The sequence below is a fragment of the Saccostrea echinata genome, unplaced genomic scaffold (assembly GCF_033153115.1).
Source record: "Saccostrea echinata isolate AGI-Se365-2 ecotype Australia unplaced genomic scaffold, CSIRO_AGI_Sech_v1 ptg000060l, whole genome shotgun sequence".
Taxonomy (NCBI): domain Eukaryota; kingdom Metazoa; phylum Mollusca; class Bivalvia; order Ostreida; family Ostreidae; genus Saccostrea; species Saccostrea echinata.
Window position 1 is genome coordinate 886,279 of NW_026889809.1, and position 22,451 is coordinate 908,729.

A 22,451-nucleotide genomic window follows, 5' to 3' on the forward strand; every position below is an offset into this window, starting at 1 on the left:
TATTCCCATGTAAAACTTTGATCCCCTTTTGATCTCCTATTCCTTTGCGTTAATCTGCGACAATATGAATTTGGAAATGAAGTACAACCCTGTTAATCATTTCCTCTTTAAATGGTGTTATCCTTCATTTGAACAAATCAAACCCCTTTACCCAAGAGTGCTTTGTGGAAAATATTCTTTTAATATACAAGTATAAGCTTAATTTTTTTTCATAATATAAATAATTTTACCCCTGATAATTTCTTTTGATTATCAAAGAGACATGCATTGTATATGATATAAACTAGATTTGTCTTTAATCATCAACAGTAAGATAGCCATGCAGCATGTATCAGAGTCAGTGTTTGAGGGAATGTGTCGTAAAGTGGGGACCTCTCAACAGGTGGCCATGAGGAGAGACGTGATGGACATGGATGACATGGTAGAAAATCAAGCAAGAAAAGTTAATGAGCACAGTATGATAGTCAGTGGAAGTGAGAGAGAAGGATTCAGATTGGAAGGATCAGATGTAGACATGATGTACTGGCCAAATAACCACCGTGTGATCTGGAAATTATCTCAGTCTCAGTATTACAACACACACAGACAAACACTGATCCTCTGTGACTGTTCTGATAGTCCACCAGGATTCACTTTGTTATATTTACTGTCACCAAGCATGGACATAGACATTCAGAGAGCTTGTGTTAGAATGAATAATAAATATTATATATCTAGTTCTGTATTCAGACAGATCATGTGCTCTGCATCACCATCCAACTCCACTCTACATGGACCCTGTGCCAGTGGAACGCTTGGAACACTCGAATATGATTCTGCCTACTGTTTTGTTTCTAACTTTTGGCCTCCCCCTGCCTCCTCATGGATAGACAGATGTCACACATGGCCCCAGCCTCATATTGTCGATGATATAGTAGAAAATGGATGTCACTTTGTAGCAATAGGACATAAGCTAGGAAGTCATGAAGACCATGAATGGAGAATTTCTTTCTCTCTGGCAGAGCAAAAACTAGTGTATGCAATGAACCACTGTCAATTCTTAACTTACGGCTTGCTTAAATTGTTGTTAACGGAAATAATAAACAATAGAGTAGGTGATGATGATAAATTACTATGTTCCTATCACATGAAGACAGCAGTTTTCTGGGGAATTCAACAAAATACAATACCTCATTGGAGTCCACAAAATCTCCTGGGGGGTTTCTGGATCTGTTTTAAACTCATTCTCAAATGGGTGTATGAGGGGGTCTGTCCTAACTTTTTCATTCCAGATAATAACATGTTTCTGAGTAAAATTCATGGCGACAAACAACATCAGCTATTTATTAGACTGTATGGGTTGTATGAGAAGGGTTTTGCATTCCTGCTACACAGTCCCTCCATTAGGTCTTACATTATAAATGTCCTTCATAACCCCAGACTCTCTATTTGTACAGATGAACATACTTTGATTTCTGAGGCTGAGTTTGATATACACCTATTTCAAGAAATACAACACTGTGATAAACCACACACATTTAACTTTCAAAATTGTATGAGGCGTCTACATACAATAGAACAGACGATAGGTTTCCCCCTCCTGACACAGTATCAAGTCCCAGTGCTACAGAAACTTCTAGCTTCTGTCTTTCAGAATACTGCTTTTATATTACACATGGAAACTTACACACATAAAAACAAACTGAGCTATAGAGCTGGCAAAATGTCCTGTCATATGCTGAAATTAGCAACCAAGTTTGGTTATATTACTGACATGCTGTACCTAGCTATATATTATTACAAGACACTAAAATACATGGAAGCTTTATCTATTATAGAGATGATCAAGGTCAAGTTAGCACAGCCATATGTGATGTATAGGTATAATGTAGATACAGAGATGTATACTGAGGCTGTAGGGGGACAGTCCTGATCTACAAAGATGAGACAGGCTGTAGCATGGGATATCAGACTTTACAATAAAATCCATTATATTAGTGAATTGATACCAGAACAACAGTCTGCTCTACAGAAAAGTTTCCCAATGTTACTTGTTCCACCATTGATATTGCTATACATGCTAGAGGTCTTGTGCCACAGACATGTAGACACAATGAGAGTACAAACAGCTCTAGATGATCTAAGGACCCTAGTTCACTATGATCAGGGAATGTATATACCTCTACTATACAGAGACATATCGTGGCAGATTCTGGGGATCTGTCAACAGGTGACAGGGAACCCCCAGGCTGCTTTATACTCATACAAACAATCTCTCAGACAAGAACCATTGCACAAAATACAAACAGCTACAGAAATGAGAATACAGAGATTCTTCAATGAGATGACTTCATAAGTAAAATGAATACCATACATTTGTAAAAGTTCACCTAATAGGGTTTACATACTTGTATTTCTCATTTCATAGTCTTTGACTGATTCTTTGCTTTAAAACAAGAGACCTTGGGCCACAATGCTCTTCTTTGTCACCTTGGCCCTGTTGTTCTTCAAAGGATTTGTAAAAGTGTTTTTCATGGAAAAGGTTGACCTCCTATTGCTGATCCAATATTTAGATGCTTTAATATTATTATGTTTAACATGGCTTTGTTGTTACAGCCAAAAATTTCCCCCTGTTTACAATCGTCTTTTTAGAAATTGACAAAAAGTTATGCCGAACTTGTAATCCCAATGTCTATAATTTAAAAAAAAAACTAATACCACAGATCTTGGAAATCACTGCTAATAAATCAGAAAAAGAAAACACTTGCTGTGACCTTCAACTCGACATTTAGATATATCGACGACGTATTATCAAATAACAATTGTTACTTATATCAATATGTCGATTCGATATATCCCAGTGAACTTGAAATAAAACACACCACAGAGTCTGACACATCTGTTTCATATTTGGATATTTTACTAGAAAAAGACGTTAATGGTAACCTAACATCAAAACTTTATGATAAACGTAATGACTTCAACTTTTCTATCGTCAGCTTCCCTTACATGTGTAGCAATATACCCTCATCACCTGCATATGGGGTTTATGTCTCCCAGTTGATTCGATACGCAAACTTTTACTTAATTTATTCGAAATATGGTATGGAATACCAGTACTTCTGCATCACTCTTTAATGGATATTATGAATGAATGATCTCCTTTTGATTAAAGGTCAAGGCTACAAGCAATAAATAATTGTTGCCAAAATAAACATAATTATCCAGACCATTTATTATTACAGATTAAGCCACTTAAAATTCATATATTGAATTATAATTAAGTTCATATATTCAGATTACATGTTTCAAGAAGAATGAAATCTATTTAACATATATTTTTTTTCACAACCAAGAATCAAGAACAGCAAGTTGTATAAAATATACCTGGTAGAAGATCTGTTGATTGACAGTTCATACAGGTCAGATCTAGTACAACCTTCTCATTCTATCAGAATCAGAATTCTTACTCTATCAGAAATACATTAAATCATCATACCAATGTCATAATTTTGTTTCCTTCTGAGATAATCCTGGTGTGTGTAGAGGCAAGTTATACTGATAGATCGACACACAGTAGTTAATGCTGAAAAAAATAATAATACTGTATAATTATATAACTGTGTAGTACATACTGTATAAGTATATAAAATTATAGTACGGTATAAGTTTACAAAAGTACAGTACTGTATAATTTTGTAACTGTGTAGTATGTATTTTATAAGTGTATAAAATTATAGTCCTATATAAGTGTGTAAAAGTAAAGTACCGTATAATTATATAACTGTGTACCACTGTATAGTTGTATAAATGTGTAGTACTGTATAATTTTATAACTGTGTAGTACTGTATATTTGTATGAATGTATAGTACTGTAAGAGTGTATAACTTTGTAACACTGTATAATTATATAACTGTGTAGTATTGTATAACTTGTAGTTCTTTATAATTGTATAACTGTGTAGCTCTATAATTGTATAACTTGTAGTACTGTATAATTGTATAACTGTGTAGTATTGTATGATTGTATAAATGTACTGTACTGTATAATTGTACAACTATGTAGTACTATATAATTTTATAACAGTATAGTACATTATAATTAAAATTATCCTGAAAGGTAACTTTTCAAATACACGTAACAATGGTGAATATTAATAATTTTTCACCATCTCCTATTTATAAACCAATATCATAAAACCAAGAACTGAAATAGTATGGAAATATCACTCTTATTCTGAAAAACAAAAAAATCAGAACTCATACATACATTATCAATAAGAAACATTTAATGATAGCAGAATGCCCTAATTTATAAGTTGTTTCAGTTGTACACGTATTATTTGTACACATTTCAAACCTAAATACGAGGAGTGTTCCAAAAATAATGTCATTTCACCTTCTTCGCGTGCAAAATTGTGTAAATATCTTATTGAAACCACATTGAAACGTTAGATTGATCATAGCTGCAATAATGTAGCCCTCTCCGAATTTTTTTAATCTGATATTTTCAGGAGAGGGTTACAATTACACTGCATCTCCGTAATGGTGCAAATATATTTTTTAAATACGGGCGACTGCAGGCAAAATAAATCGTTTTTGCATTCAACTTACTTCCAATGAGACGGAAGTTTTATTCACTATCAACTGGCCCTTTATACGCGAAAACCAAGTAAAATAAATCTGCATGTTTACCAGTCGTTCTCCTCAGCAGCCATGACAGTTCTCGCGTGATGTACTGAGACTTGCGCTTGAAATTTAGAATCACTTGATAAAGTAAATGTCGGTGTTGATAAATGTTTGTGTTGTATGATATCACTAAACATCGATAAATAAAAGAATTCCATAGGATATTTTCTTCATTAACAGTGATATTTATGCTTAAAATAAGGGAAATCCTAAACGATTCGCTCCCCTAGACCCCGAACTCTCATTGGTTGTTCCAAAATAAAATCGATCAAGGTCAGTAACATGGCGGATAAATTCAAGTTGTGATTTTGACATACACGAAAAATAATCGATATACGGATTGTTCTGTATATTTTTTGATTAATTCATGTCTTGCATAACTACATTTTATGAGTTCAGGTAAGATATGTTAATAAAATATCCACTTACTGATAATTTGAGCCGAAATCGGTGCGGTAGTGAATCACTCCCACACTTGCACCATTACGGAGATCCTAAGGAGTTGTAGCCCTCTCCCCCCAAAAAAAAAATCGGAGAGGGCTAGATTATTACAGCTAGATTGATCACTGAACCGTAGCGGAAGAAAATTTCATGTTCACAATTTCACTGACTTAGCTACAGTGTTCATTGCTTTATAGCGTATTCATTACACTATACTCAAAATGACTGGAAAAAGAGCAAACAATGCACTTGAAATTAGGGCCTATATAAAAGGTAGGTCCTTACTTGGCATTAAACCCGTAGATATTCATCGTGAGGTCTGTGATATCTATGGGAATTGTCAAATGTCTCATAGGTCTGTTTGTAGGTTACGAACACTTCAAAGATGCTGTTCGCCAAGGTCGCCCTGCAACAGTTACAACCAGTAATAACATCGTAAAAATCTACCAAATCTTACAGAAAGCCGCAAGATGTACCGTGAGGCAATTGGCTCGGATGACAAACTTGTCTTTAGCACGTGTTCATGGTATTTTTAAAAAAAATATCATAAGCTTAGATAGATAATATAAACGCTAGGTGGATACCTCGTTTGCTTAGCGATGAACAAAGAGAGTACGTGTTGAAAATGCAAAGAAATTAGTAAAGTTGTATCCAAAATATACCAAAAAGACCTTTGGTATTTAGTTACTGGTGATGAGACATGGGTATACTTTAGCCAAAACGTAAAAGTTCTGACAGAATCTGGGCATCAAAGAATGCAAAACGTCCTAGTATTGCTAAAAGATTACGATCCGTGAAGAATGTTTTATATGTTATTTTCTTTGACAATTAAAAAACTGAAGAAATATTAGGAAAGTCGTCGCCTCAAAACGGGTTTGAAGTATTTCCAACTTTTTGCAACGACAATGCGCCTGCACACAAACACGCATTGTGACCGAGTATTTGGAGGCGAAAAAGGTTACTGTCCTACCAAACCCTCGTTTTCTCCAGATTTAGCCCCGTGTGACTTCTTTCTGTTCCTCAAACTTAAATTCCACCTATCTGGAAAACGAAAAAAAGAAATATGAAGATAACGAACAGTATTCAAGCTCAAACTCCATTAAAACAATACAAATCGGGAATAGAGCAAACACGGACCTCCAAAAACATCAGAGGTGGGATCAGATGCCATGGAGGAGTATACATCCCCTGTCGACCTGTCATACCCGCCGTGTGCTCCTTGTCATGATCGGGAAATAGCGGAAAAATCCGTCGAAAATTCAGTGTTTAAATAATGGCCTAACAATTAGTATCAATAAACGTCAGTCAGCATATGACTTAATGATAGATTGTATTTGCTGACAAGGTCATTGTATCGACCATAGACCTTACGAAATAATGACTTTAAACGAGACTGTTGAAATTCTTGTGTCATCAACTTGTTTGTCAATAACTTACCTCGTTTTAGAAATTGTTCATACGTAGAGTATGCTCTTGCGTATCGAATCAACTGAGAGATATACACCCCATATGCAGATGATAAGGGTATATTGCTGCATAAGTAAGGGAAGTTGACGATTGAAAAGTTAAAGTCATCACATTTATCAAAAAACTTTGTAGTTAGATTACCATTAACGTCTTTTTCTAGTAAAATATCCAAATATGAAACAGATGTGTCAGACTCTGTGGTATCTTTTATTTCAAGCTCACTGAGATATATCGTGTCGACATATGAATGGAAATAACTATTGTTAATTGATAATATGTCGTCGATATATCTAAATGTCGAATTGAAGGCCACAGCAAGAGATTTATTTTTCTCATGTATAAGATTTTGAATAAATTCTGCTTCATATTAATACTAAAATAGATCTGCTTACAACGGGGCACAATTGGTACCCATGGGAATTCCAACAGATTGTTGGAAGACCTGGTATCCAAACACCAAATAGATATTGTCAATCGGAAACTCAAGCATCTTTTTAATATCATCTTCAGAGTACTTGTGTGTATACGCTGGTGAGTTAAGGCTAGGTATGGGCATTTCTATGCAAATAAACTAATTAAAATGCCTAAAGACTATATCTATTATACAGAGAAAGTTAAAACTTATGGTCTAATACATACTTGGTACCCACGACACGAGAAAGCCAGTAAACATTATGACGTCATATTATGATGTCATTGTTCTTTACTACACGAGATTATAATGGACATCAACAAAAATGCTTCGGCGCAAGGGCATGCTCTATTTTATTTAATTTATCGTGGGGAATGGTTGTATATAAAGTTGAAAAGTCGTAAGTTTTTATGTTATTGATTTTGGTAAAAATATTTGATTTCAGATTTTCCAAACGTTCCTTGGAATTTCTAAGTATCCACATATGATTTACACCACTTCTCGAATATATTGTTGCACAGTAATCCTGAAGTTTCTCCTTCACTGCTGTTAATATTTTAGTGAGAAGTAAAGAAAGAGGCTTGCATGGTAGAACATTTACTGGAACCCGCTATGTATCTTTGTTTTTAAGGATTTTTATGACGTTTCGGAATCCAATATGGTAATTCAAATTCATTTTGGTTGTTAGGAATATTAAAAATATTGAAAACTGACATATGATTTTAAAGAATTTCCTCCTTAGAAAAGGAGTTATGGGTATAAGTTGGATTGCCACTTGTAGAATTAAATCCCAGTTCTTCTGAAATGCAATTAAAATAATGAGCCTTACAAACAAAGACAATATTGTTACCTGCTTTATCATCTGGGACCAGTACATACTGATCGTGTAGTCTAATTCTTTTTTCACTTCTAAATTTTTGAACACAGAAGGATAGATGATTTTCATATTGCCCCTCAATCGCGAAAAGCCCTTGGGTCTGCAATTTATCAGTATATGATGGGTGTCCCTATTGAGTAGTATGAAAAATGCTTCCACAAGTGGATTGATCGTCTAAAAAAGTTTATCCAGGCCAAGGGTGAGTACTTTGAAGGGCAAGGTCGAATAAAAGGATCAAATATGAATAAATGTGTGTGTGTGTGGGGGGGGGGGGGAGCCAAGTGTCATTATTTTTTGAAAATTTCAATATCCCTTATCTCGTGTATTAAAATGTTTATTATTATTTGGAGAAAAAAGGTAATATGTCAGCGAGCCAAAAATCTATATGAAAAGTACATGTATTTACTTCAATAAAAATTCTATAGCAATCTGTCTAATTCTAAAATAATTTGCCAAGCTATACAATTTATGGAAGAAATTACTTTAAAATAGCGTTGGTATTCAAATTATCAGAAAATTTCAAAATTGTCCTTTAATTTTTTTTTATTAAATCGGGACAGATTATGTTTCTTAGGTCAAATATATCCTCCAGTAAATGACAAATGTAACAATGTTCTTGAGGTTGTTCATTTATATATTTATTGGTGAAAAGGAAAGGAAAGTCACAAAATTATTATTAATTATGCATTATTTTAGGAGATTATGCATAAAATCATGTATACAAAACAGAATGTAGTCCTCTTGTGCAGAACATCAGTTGATGAGCAAGGATTATCCCCACAATACATAAGGGAACATACAGATGATTGTCTCACAATTATAACTTGAGGCTCAGATCACAAAGAGGTGAGTGTTTTGACCTCTACACCAGTGTTTACATCTATCTCTCTCATCATGACACTATGTTTGTAAGTCTACACACCACATAGAAGTCAGAAACACATATTGACAAGAGCAGCAGAGAGTTGTCTCCCCATTATCTATGTCTGAATCTGTCCCATTACTTTAACATCTGGAGCAACCTGAAATAAAAGCAAAGATTTATTAGAATTTTATGGTATTGCTCAAAGCATGACATGGTTCTGTTCACAGAAATAATCCATTTCAGACTCTTGTGTACTCCTCCAGAGCATGGTCAGATGGTTATCACAAGATTGTATTCGATCTTCAGTTCATGAACTTTTTATACATAGGAAATTTTAGCAATTGAAAGTCATTTAAATGAATGTTTCACTAATCAGGAAGTAATACACAGGGAAAAGTGGCTCACGTGAATTTCATATGAAATTTGCACGAATATCATGTGAATTCTTCGCATGAGAAGGAGACGAAAAGGACCACGCATGATATTCACACGAAAATATCATGAGATGTTCACATGAAATTCGCACGAATATCATGCGAAAAGAAATTCGTACGAAATTCATGTGAAAAGAGAACCCAGGTTTCATATGAATATCATGCGAGGACAAGCATATTTTTTGTACCCCAGAAATCAATATCAAGCTTTTATCTATGAGTGCCCCAAACCTCAATCCATTAATTCTATCCTTCTTCCTTGGAAACAGGATTTTTGCTTCTTGCAAATGAATTTTTCTTGAACATTTACCATGAATTTAATATCTTCTTTTTTTCTTTCTTAGTCAGTTAATCCAGATACAAGTAATGCATGATTATACAAAAAGTAACTTTGAATTTGAAAGAATCAAAACTTGTTTTCTGGACTCCCTGACTAAATAAAGACTTTCGTGACATTAATTTCTACATTGAAAACTAAAACCATTGATCTCTTTCTATCTTCTTTATTGAAGTTCTCATCACATAAGATTTCTTTATCTTGAGGATTCTGTTGAGAGGGTGTTGTCGTTATACCTGAAAATACAAAAGTAAACAATCTCAGGTTATTGAAATTCATAATGAACAATATTTTTTATGCCCCCGGATCGAAAGATCCCGGGGGTATATTGTTTTTGTCCTGTCTGTCTGTTTGTCTGTTTATCTGTTTGTCTGTTTGTCTGTCTGTCTGTCTGTCAACTTTAACCTTGCCCATAACTTTTGATTGGTTGGAGCTAGGACTTTCATATTTCACATGTGTATTCCTTGTGACAAGACCTTTCTTTGGGTACCATCATATTTGACCTTTTGACCTTGGAGTTTGACCCACTTTTGCAAACTTTTTTGAGACTTTAACCTTGGCCATAACTTCTGAACAGTTGGTGCTTGGGGTTTCAAACTTCACATGTGTATTCTATGTTACAAGGCCTTCCTTTGGATACCAACAACTTTGACCTTTTGACCTTGACCTTGGAGTTTGACCTACTTTTGAAAAACTTTAACCTTGGCCATAACCTTTGAACAGTTGGTGCTTGGGGTTTCAAACTTCACATGTGTATTCTTTGTTACAAGGCCTTCCTTTGGATACCAACAACTTTGACCTTTTGACCTTGACCTAGGAGTTTGACCTACTTTTGAAAAACTTTAACCTTGGCCATAACTTTTGAATGTTTGATGCTAGGGCTTTCATACTTCACATATGTAATCTTTGTGACATCACCTTCCTTTGAATATCAACCACTTTGACCCTTTGACATTGACATAGGAGTTTGACCTACTTTTGAAAAACTTTAACCTTGGCCGTAATTTTTGAATGGTTGGTGCTAGGGCTTTCGTTTCTTTATATATGTAATCCTTGTGACAAGACCTCTCTTTGGATACCAACCACTTTGACCCTTTGACCTTGACATAGGAGTTTGACCTACTTTCGAAAAACTTTAACCTTGGCCATAACTTTTGAATGGTTGGTGCTAGGGCTTCCAAATTTAACATTTTTTTACCTTTTGGCCTGGATTTTGACTTGCATTTGAGAAACCTTAACCTTCGCCATAAGCTGCCATACGGGGGCATCAGTGTTTCACAAACACATCTTGTTTTTTAAATTAACTATGACTACCCTAGGCCCTTAAGTAGGATTAATACCCCTTGGTCATAATCACCTGTATGTCAAGTATGTTCTCCAGATACTACTCCAATAAAAAGTTGTATTTTCTGAGATACCTCTATCACCTCTATGACTTTGACCTTGTCTTATGACCTCTGTTCTGGAAATGGCATATCTTTTGATCATAATCAACCATTTGGGTGGTATGATCTTTGGCACTTACTTTTTTCAATATACAATTATACATGTATAATTATGTTATGGCCAAGAATTTAAACTTCAATTACTGTAACCTTTACATTGCTTAAATGACCAACATGCAAGGTTGTTTCACTGCCTCTAGCCATAATTAAGCAACCTTTGTATTTAGAATATATCCTCATAAAAGTTATGATAATTTTATATTTTAAAAACATATCTAGTTCAAATTATCCTGTGTTAGACTTGGGATATACCTTTGAGTCACAGGCAAATTTTGTCTCAGGTATGTCTACTGTGTTTCCATTATAGAATTGTGATTGAAAAATAATTTAATACATTTGTACCCTTTTGACCTTGAACATACCTAAAATGCCCTTGGTACTGGGTCAAGGCTCATCTCTGGACACAAGCTACCTTTCAATCAGTTATGAGCCTCAGATTGTTTTTTTGGTTACAAAGTCATGTTCAAATAAGAGTTTAATTCTCTTATTCCTCTTTTTAAAAGTTTGACAAATCAGTCTGTAAATTCCTGTTACCAGTTAGTTCAATGGTATATAATTACAAAGTGTAGGGAAAAACAAAATGTGTTTGTGAAACACTGATGCCCCCGTATGGCAGCTTATGGCAAAGGTTAAAGTTTCTCAAATGCAAGTCAAACTTCAAGGTCGAGAGATAAAAAATTCCCAAGCACCAACCATTCAAAAGGTATGGTCAAGGTTAATGTTTTCCAAAAGTGGGTCGAAGTCCAAGGTCAAAGTCAAAGGGTCAAAATTAATGGTATTCAGAGGGAAGACCTTGTCATAAGAAATAAACATGCAGAATATAAAAGTCCTAGCACTAACCGTTCAAAAGTTATGACCAAGGTTAAAGTTTTTCAAAAGTAGGTCAAACTCCAAGGTCAAGGTCAAAATTGTTGATATCCAAAGGAAGGTCTTGTCACAAGGAATATACCTGTGAATTTGAAAGCCCTAGTCCTAACTGTTCAAAAGTTATGGCCAAGGTTAAAGTTTTTTAAAAGTGGGTCAAACCCTAAGGCCAGGTCAAAAATTCAAAAATATTTACACCCGAGGAAAGGTCTAGTCACGATAAAGACACATGTGAAATCTGAAAATCCTAGCACCAACTGTTCAAAAGTTATGGCCAAGGTTAAAGTTGGGTAAATTTTTACAAAAGTTGGTCAAACTCCAAGGTCAAGGTCAAATATGTTGGTACCCAAAGGAAGGTCTTGTCACAAGGAATACACATGTGAAATATGGACGGATGGGGCAAAAACTATATACCCACGACTCTTCGATTACCGGGGCATTATTATAAAGTGGTTTATAAGATAATTTCCAGACAAAACATGTCAACAGACATGATGATTCCAGGACACCCTTACAACTTCTTTGTAGGAGCTAGTATATAACTACATTGTAAGGGCAAAAAAGGTTTAGCCTTTACCAATATAATATTATGGCCCAATGATCTCTACTTTTGAGATAATTCAATGTTTTACTACACCCACGTCACTGTTTTCATTATCCCTAAATGCTCTCCCATTGGAAAATGGTTAGTCTGTACATTTCTGTTAAAACTTGAATTTCCTTAATCTGAAACATAAACAAAACACGAGTTGTGTTAACTGGCCAAGTTTGCAATGGTTAAAATTGGCATTTAGGTGTGATTCTAGAGAATATGTAATAGGAAAATGCAAAAGTTTACAAGACAGACAAGTTTTAACTGAAAAGGCCTACTAAATTAAGCTTCTGGCTTAGGTGGGAATAATGAAATTAAATATGCTTAGCTTAATGTCAAATTTAAATTGTCAAAAAATCATACATGTATTTACTTACATGTACCATTGACAAATCTGCTTGCATGATGTATCTTCTGAGGATATAGGTACTGGTATTACCAGTGGTGGTATTTGAAGCTGTGATGACATGCCTACAGTGAAACTTAAAAATGTCAGATACTGTCAATTCAATAGCATTTGGTTAATTATCTCCTTAGTACTACTGCATTTTTATACATTTATTCTACTTAGCAGAATATATTTAAGAATTATAAGATAAGCCGAAATAACCTGAATGCTTATGGTTCTGTTTGTCTGATTCACATAATTCACAGGAAAATAAATGCTGCATTTCCGCGGCCCTACACTGCTTTTTATAGTTTTGCTTTTCCTGTTGCCCCTTGCTTACCACAGGGAGGTGGAAGTAAGATTTTATGCAGGATAAGTCTAAATGTAAAACATATTAGATAAAAACATTGATTTAAAACCATAAGTGCTAGAATTCAAAACAAAGATTAAAAATCCATCTTATAAAATTACAATTTGTTTCTGTATGAACAATTTTCATAACATCTAAAACCTACCACTGACCAGTGTTAAACGCAAGATCCATTCAATTTTTATAACAATGTTAGTTAGTACTCACCATCGTATGCTATGATGGAAATACAGCTAAATACAGCTGGTAAATATCGGCAACCCTTTGATGTTAACTGTGACCATTTAATAACGGAAAGGAGGTATAAAGAAAGGAGATAACACATAACATATAGTAACAAGAGGCCCATGGGCCACATTGCTCATCTGAGCACATTGCCTAAATAAAAAAAAACAGAAATCAGTTTAGTATTGAAAAGATTAAATATATAAGTGATCACAAATACCCCCTCCCTCAGAGAAAGGGGGGTATGATTTATTCACATTTAAATTTACATTAACTGAGGATGCTTTCATATTTCTTTGACTAATCATGGCTTAACTGAAGGAGCTTTTTCTCTATGTTTGATCTTCTATTGTGGCCCCACCCTAGCCCCAGGGGACATTATTTGAACAAATTTGAATATACCTTACCTGAGGATGCTTCTGAATTAATATGGCTGATCATGGATTTGCAATTCTTTGGAAGAAGATATTTAATGATTTCTCCTATTTATTCTCATTTTAAACTTTGATCACCAATTATGGCCCCTCCCTACACTGGGGTCATGATTTGAACAATCTTGAATCTAAACTATCGAGGATGCTTCCATATAAATAAGTCTAATCACTGCTTAACTGTTCTTGAGAAGAAGATTTTTAAAGATTTTTCTATATATTTCTATGTAAAAATTTGTTCACTCATTGTGACCGTGTATTTTTATAGTATTTAAAAAATATCAGTTTGTGTGGTAACTAAATATCATACAGTTTCAAAGTACAGAATCATGAGCTCAAAAACGTATAAATGCTAATTATCAACACCCCGTCTCTCAGAATTCAAAAGACATAAGTAAAATTAAACTGTCCACAGTATTTTTTGCAAAGTAGGTCAAAGGTCAAAGTCAAATGGATTGTAACGCTGGTATTTTTTATAATGTTTTATGATAATCATTGCACATACTAAATAACATGTTAACAATATGCTGCATATTGACACTATTAACAATTTTGTAAAGTAGGTCAAAGGTCAGGGTAAAGGCTCACAAGGTCAGTAACCATGGCAATGCACAAAAGCCATAGTGCCAAGCAATATATGTGCATGATATTAAATCCATATCTCTTATAGTTCTTGAGATAGAAGGTGTGACAGACGAACGGACAGACGGACAGAGAGACAGATAGACAGACGCCGGATAAAGTGATACCTAAGTGCCGCTCTGCTCTGCAGGCGACACAAAAAGACTCTTCTTAAATCTTAGAGACTCTGATATCAACCTGGTAGGTTACAGATCAGTAACACAATTTACCAGATTACTTACATTTACTATATACTTACATTATTTCAAATTAAATCTTTGAACAATTATTGATAACTCTAAATTTTATCACCAGCTTAAAGTACTCTCAGTCATACTGGTTAACGTGGATTTTTTTTCCATAGACCCTAAGGTCCATGCATAAAATATATATCTTGTATTGCAGACATGAACCTTAGGGTGAGATATGAAGATATTGAACAGTAACCAAGCTCAAACGTGCATTGAAACAATAAAAATTGCGAGCAGAGCAAACAGACCTCTAAAGATATAAGGTGGGATCAGGTGCCATAAAGGAATAAGCATCCCATGTCGATCGGTCACACTCGCCATGTGCCCCTTGTCATGATCAGACAAAGGAAAAAATCTGAAGCCAATTCAGTGAATAAATGATGCTCTAACAATTTGTATGAAAAACATCAGACAACATTTGACCTTAAGAAAGATGGTATTTGCTGATAAGTGGCATTATTAAGCGGGGCTTAAACTGAAAAGTCAGCTTAGGCATGCTCCAAAATGCAACACAAGTTGCCTCTAGCACAATTAACTCTTAGGAAAAGGTCCCCTTGCCCTCCTGATTTGGAGAACTCTACAACAATTGGAACATTATTTTTAGTGGGTATTTTTATACACAAAGACAATTACCTGAACCTTCAATTTAAGTAAATTTTACTTATAGTCGGCAACCTCGCGGTATATACAGTATAACAGATAAATATGAGCTGCGATAGCTCTTTAACTGACTATAATCTTCAAGTTATTTTACTCAATCAATCTAAAACTTAATTTTGTATTTATCCATGCCGTTTGATTATGGTTTTCAATATCTAAAGTATTAATGTTCTGGTATATCCAAGCTTGAATTAAACTTATTTGAAAGATAGTATGGATTCCAAGCATCTATTTTTTGCATCAGTGTTTCTTGGATAATATGAAAAATGACCTCTTTCTGATTAAAAATCAAGGCTACAAGGAATAAATAATTGTTGCCAAAATAAACGTATCCAGACCATATATTTTTACAGATATAGCCATTAGAAATTCATATATTAAATTACCATGAAGTATTCAGATTACATGTTTCACAATAAATTAAATCTATTTAACAACACATACTGAGTATTTTTATCAGAACCAAGAATCAAGGACAGAAACTTGTGTAAAATATACCCGGCACTTTACTATAAAAGATATGTTGATTGACAGTTAAATACAGGAGTGGATCTAGTACAACCTTCTCACTCTATCAGAATTAACTCATTGTACCCACGTCATAATCTTAATTGTTTCCTGTTGAGATAATCCTGGTGTATGTAGAGACAATAAGTTATACTGAAAGATAACACACTAAGTTATACTGAAAGATCAACACACGGTAGAAAGTATTGATGATAAAATCAATAGTATTGTATATAATTGTATAAATGTGTAGTACTGTATAATTGCATGACTGTGTTGTACTGTATAAATGACAATTATACTGTGTGATATAGTATTGGCTAATACAAGGACATACACACCTACACACAGTATTTGTCTTCATATAAATATAAATGGGTAAAATCCCACATTCCTATATCTTGTCATCTTGTGCTATAAACATTCTTTACACAGGTCTTTAGCCCTCAGGGTTTTTACTTATAGTGAATATTATGGAAATAAAAATTTATTTATTGTTGCCTTTCATAAAAATTTTATTGTAGCATTTCAACGTCTGAAAATCCATTTTTTTTTAATGGCTGTATAGTGGATGTTAAATGATTCTTTCTTTATGACAAATGTACATGTATGTGTAGTTCAGTGCTCATTATGAATTCCAGTTGCTCTACATGTAGCACTCTCTAACTTATTCACTCTGAATCATTATTCGTCATCGTCACAACAATGATTATAACGACTATTACAACGACAGTAATTAAGATGGAGAAGCAGATGATTTTTTTCTTCCTCGCAGCACACTGATGTTTCTATGCCTCCTCTAACTATTGATTCCCACTCTGTACGTCCTCCACCGCTAGTTCTACGTGTTTCTCTATATTATCTATCATTATCATCTCCCTCGGGAGATGACACATTAAGTTTGAATCCGGAAGTGAAGTCTTAGTGTAAGCTGCCATTGATAAGCTGGTGGTCTGTCAAAGGACCTGATGATGACACGATTTCTAAATATAGAGATGTAAACAACATTGACGAAAGTCTGTCTTATTATTATTAAACAAAATGGTCCATCTTAAAGTAAAACTACACAGGGTTCTTTAAGAGTAATAGAGGTAGGATCACTTGGGTGGTGGTGGGTCTTCAAAATACACATAGACATTGTATCTAGGCTATTGCGTAAAACGATGGTCAGCACGCGGGGATCAAAATATACACAAAACGTGGCATATTGAATGTATAAGTCAAGGCGTGGATCCAAGATTTACTGACGAAAGAAAACAGTGAAAACATTTAAATAACAACTCACATTAAATGCATATATAAAAACTTTACTTTAATGAACTATTCTTTTGTATTTAAATTTACCCCTGTAGAAAAGTTTTAGGAAAAGATACAATTTTCTTTACTTGGCTCAGATTTTAAGAATTAATAAACAAAGCAACTGTTATCATTTTCTTTATGCATTTTTAACTTGCGTTTTTGTCACTGAAAAAAAGTAAAAAAAAAATCACTCCTCGTATTCTTGAAATAAAACCAAAATTATAAAATGTGCGTCTCATGGAACAGCCTATAAAATCGATGTTGGTAGATTGTGATTCTTTTCAGTGTGCAAATACTTAATACTCAAAAGGAACGCTTAGTTTTTATCCATCTTCTTTCGGAATAGTTATCAAAGCTATATATGGCGTATCTGAGCTAAAAAATAAAATACGAGATTGAGAGTAGTTTAACATGATATTTGTTATTTACGTTGACATTAAAATTTTCACCGATTTCGAACTTGAATAACCTCATGTTTCCATAGTTAAATTGATTTTTTAAAAAATTAACTGTGTCTGTTAAATGCGATATCGGTAAAAAAAAAATCGGTTATTCTTTTAAATGTCTAATATCTTTGAAACGTGATTGATTTAAATTGTGTAATTTACATGAAAGTCCTGTTTTTATATAAAGTAATAAAACAAATAGAAAGATCTTTTTAATTTAGGTAGTCTGAACTTACAAAAAATATTTTTTTAAAAAAACGCCATATATGACTTTAAATAATTCTTACGAATATTTCTCAGTGGCTAGAATTTTTTAACAGATATTATACAAAATATATTTAAAATGAATAAAGCATATCTACAACAAGTAAAATAATACAGGCACGTCGCATCAGGCCCCCCATCCACTTTTTTCCCCAAACATTGAAAAGGCGCACCCTTACCCCCTCTTCCACCTTTTGTTGCAGTATGGTACTTCAAATCATCCCATGGGAATGTATTATAAAATATGTTTGTCGGAAAAGTTGTAATTCCTCCTTCCAAGAAATGAAAATGAGTTTGGATAGCCCCTATTTTCCCCTTGTCAAAGATTGTTCAGATAAGTCGTCAATTTTTTTTCTGTCCTCCACCCCATTTTTTCAAAAGCGATACTACTGCCTGTAATAGCTGAGAAAATAATGTAACATTTCACTGTTTATTCTGTGACATTAATGAAGCCAAAGAGATGACATTTCAGGCTTTCTGGGGAGCCAAACTTGTTTTACCTTGATCTTGTACGAGTCCGTGCATCTCCTTAAACAACATGTCGACCTCATGAATCTGATTCTTAAAGTCACAGCAATGCTAAATCAGATGCTATGGGAAAGGTCAGTTTATCCATGCTCCAACAATACTAGACAAGAGGCTCCTGGCACATTTCGCTCTTAGAACAAGTCACGCTTGCCCTCCTCAGAATAGGCGAACTTAGCCACAGTTGGAACAAATGATATGTTTTACAAAGACAAATATTAACCTTAGTTATTTTATATTATCAATCTAAAACTTAATTTTGTATTTCTTTCGATCTGATTCATAACAATGATTTTAGATACCTTATATATAAATGTGCTGGCTTATCCAAACTTGTATTAAACTTATTTAAAGATAGTACAGATCATCAATGGTGTGCTTTTAGGAGGGATTCTTCTCATATTTCTTTTATTTAAAAATTAGTGAAATTTTCATAAATTCAAGAAGACATTATCACTTAGTGATGGAATCAATTAGATTAAATTTGACCTTTTTATTTTAGAAGCAAGGTCATGTCAAGGTCATTATGTTTTATCCTTCACATTAAAAATAAAAAAAAATAAGGTTGTCAAGCATGCAGTATCTACTATTTCAAAAGTTTAAATGTTTTTCTTTTTGCATAAAAATATATCACCATATAGGGTCTTATCAAATGATACTACCAAATCGACATGAATAATTCAACTATCATAGATATTGGCTAATCCAAATTTCCTCCATTTTTCTTAAATTTTTAGGATATATTAGTTATTTTTATATGCTTCGTATATTTAAATTTTTCTTATTTTCACATATGGTAAAATAGTCATTTAAAGATACAAATTGATACAAAAACAAAAAGTTTTGACCCTTCACAAAAAAAGAGAAACACTTTTTACGGATTTTTTGCTCAAATCTATACTTAGATTGGAAGCTTTTAAAAGCTAATAAAATTGTTGTTTGTTTCGAAAATCATATTCATTTGATATATTTTAAAACTTCAGTCTATTATCATTAACTTTACTCACATTTGATTTTTTTAAAAGTCTTTGATTGTTAAAAATTATTAACTAAATTCATTGTTCTATACACAGGCACTTGACGTTTTAAACCTTTCTCTTTATTGATAAAATACTCCCATACTATAATAATAACATGTTATTATTGTAGTGTGGGAGATATTTTTATCAATAAAGAGAAAGGTTTAAAACGTCAAGTGCCTGTGATTCTATAGCAAATTTGAGATGCAGAAAAGGAGATATTTTCATACAATGTCGTCCCGCCAAAAATATAGTCCCTGCTAGATTTCAAACTCGGTTTATCATTTCTATTAAAGGTTGTACAACTATGATGAGGAAAGAAGAATATGACTTTTTAAATCCCTAAGGGCCTGGAACTAAATATATGACATACAAACAAATATACCTTGAATATTTCATCTAGTCAGAAACCAGACAAGAATCCCTCCTTAATGTTCCAGGAAAATTTGAATGATTGACCTCTTTTTGATTAGAGGTCAAGGCTTAAAGCAATAAATGTTTTCAAAATCAACATATCAAGACAATTTATTCTTACAACTTTATTCATAAAAAAAAATCATATATTATAATGAAATATTCAGATTTCCTGTTTCAAGAGAAATGAAATCTATGTAACAAAACATACTTAGTATTATTATCAGAGCCCTGAATCAAAGACAGCAACTTGTGTAAAATAATGTGGTATATTACTATAAACCATCTGCTGTCTTGCCGTTTATACAGGAGTCAGACATAGTACAACCTTCTTATTTTTTCAGAATCAATACATACCAATGCCATGATCTTGTTTACTGTTGTGATTATCCTAGTACGTGTAGAGACGAGTTATACTGATACATCAACACACAGTGTTGAAGACAAATTCAATAGTACTGTAATAGTACTGTATAACTGTAAAGAACTGTATTAATTGTATAGCTGTATTTTTTTTACTATTGTATAAATGTGCAGTTTCGTTTCATGTATAATTGTGTAGTACTGTATAATTGTATAAATGTGTAGTATTGTATAACTGTACAACTGTGTAGCATTGTATAACTGTATAGTGTCGTATAATTGTATAACTGTGTAGTTTCGTATAATTGTATGACTGTATAGTATTGTATAACTGTATAAATGTACTGTAAAACTGTATATCTCATTCTGTGTAGTAGTATTGTAGTGACTGTACCTGGACATTATACACAATTACACAGTATTGTCTTTATATAAATATAGATGGGTAAAATCCCACATCCCTGTCTTGTCACCTTGTTGTACACTTTACATATGTCTTTTGCCTTCAGAGTCTAATTGTATAGTGAAGTTTTTGAAAATAAAATTTCATAAAAATTTTATTGTAGCATTTTGTCATCTGAACAGCAACTTTCTACATACATGTGTGATGAACATTAATAATCTTTGATCATCTCCAATTTATAAACCTATGTGTTAAAAACCAAAACAGAAATAGAATAGAAATATCACTTTTATTCTGAAACAAAAAAAAAAATATTTCAGAATTCATGCATACATCATCAGTAAAAAACATTAGGTACACGATTTCAAAATGCCTCAGATATAAATATCCAGTTGTATATGTATTATTTGTACACAACTCAAACCTAATTATATAAAGAAAAGTTTAATTTCCATGATTTTCCCTACCTCATATATGAAAAGGTTTCGTGCAAGGCCTGAGGACAAAGTTATCATTTGGAAGAAAAAGGTAATTTGTCAAGACTCTGTAAGAAAAACAGATCTATCTCCTTGAATAAAAACTCAATAACAATCTAATTCTATATTAATTTTAATAGCTTTACAATTTATGAAAAAAATTCTTTTCAAAATAGCAAAATTTTTAAAATGACCTTTAATTTTTTTATTTAATTTGGACAGATTATGGTTTGTAAGTCATATATTCTGTACATCCTTTATTAAATGACAAATGGAACAATGTTTTTGAGGTTGTTCAACTAGATATTTGTTTATGAAGAGCACAGGAAACTCAGAAAATTATAATAAATTACGCATGAATTTAGGAGACTATAAATAAAATCACGTATACAAAACAAAATATAGTTTTGTGCGGAACATCAATTTTGACAAGTAGATGAGCAAGATTTATCCCCACAATACACATGAAAACATACAGACGTTTGTCTCACAATTATTACATGAGGCTCAGATCACAAACAGTTGAGTGTTTTGACCTCTACACCAGTGTTCAGGTTTATAGCTCTTATCATGACACTATGTTTATAAGTCTACACATCACATAGAAGTCAGACACACACATTGACAAGGCCAACAGTTAGTTATCTCCCCATTATCTATGTCAACATCTGTCCCATTACTTTAACTTCTGGAGCAACCTGAAATAACATTAAAGGTGCTTGGACACAGATTTGAAGTTAATATTTTTTCAAATTTTCTGTATAATTTCATGACTTGTATGTTGCTATAGCATTTCATACTAAAATATAATAAAAATCTTATTTCATCTCGAAGTTATTAAAACTTCTATTTTCTGGACGCGTTGGATTGACACATCCTTGTGCTTTCACATATTTTAATTTTATTCTTAATACTTAAGAAAAGTGGCAATTTTATTGCGTATTAATAAAAAATATTTAAACTAAAACCCAGAAAATTCAGAGTAGAAATGTTCGAAAGCAAAATCCACTCACAGTATTGTAAGTCCGTGCTCAGTGGTGTGTGCAGAGTTTAACAATTGAACACACCCGGTGAATCGTATACATTAACAATAACAGAGCTCGTGCCCTGTTTACAAAAAACAGTTTACGTTTCACGGGTGTGTTCAATTTGTTAAAATCTGTACACATCATAGAGCACGGACTGACAATACTGGTGAGATGGTGTTGCTTTCGAACATTTCTACTCTGAATTTTCTGGATTCTAGATGTATTATTTTTCATTTATACATTACAAAATCGCTTCTTTTCTTAAATATTAAGGATAAAGTTAAAATTTGTGTAAGTGC

The 22,451-nt window shown here is 33.2% G+C and overlaps 1 protein-coding gene, 1 long non-coding RNA gene and 1 pseudogene across 8 annotated transcripts in view; 1 reads left to right on the forward strand and 2 right to left on the reverse strand.

Moving 5' to 3' along the window:
* The first annotated feature begins 304 nt into the window (after positions 1 to 304).
* On the forward strand, positions 305 to 2,361 carry LOC133175078 (uncharacterized; annotated as a pseudogene).
* Positions 2,362 to 8,618: 6,257 nt separating this feature from the next.
* LOC133175071 (succinyl-CoA:3-ketoacid coenzyme A transferase 1, mitochondrial-like) overlaps positions 8,619 to 22,451 on the reverse strand; it is an 86,459-nt gene continuing 72,626 nt past the window's right edge. For 3 of the 7 annotated variants that reach the window (XM_061310189.1, XM_061310192.1, XM_061310190.1), the window contains exon 15: positions 8,621 to 8,887. In XM_061310189.1, the coding sequence (XP_061166173.1) occupies positions 8,846 to 8,887 (42 nt within the window). In that variant the 3' untranslated portion in view covers positions 8,621 to 8,845. Of the gene's footprint in view, positions 8,888 to 21,517; positions 21,823 to 22,451 lie in introns of those variants that run through there. The other 4 variants (XM_061310193.1, XM_061310195.1, XM_061310188.1 and 1 more) reach the window with 3 other exon arrangements.
* On the reverse strand, positions 12,472 to 13,230 carry LOC133175002 (uncharacterized). Its single transcript, XR_009719205.1, has 3 exons — positions 13,073 to 13,230; positions 12,840 to 12,933; positions 12,472 to 12,596 (listed from the first exon to the last, which is right to left on the reverse strand). It is a non-coding gene; the product is annotated as an uncharacterized LOC133175002 (long non-coding RNA).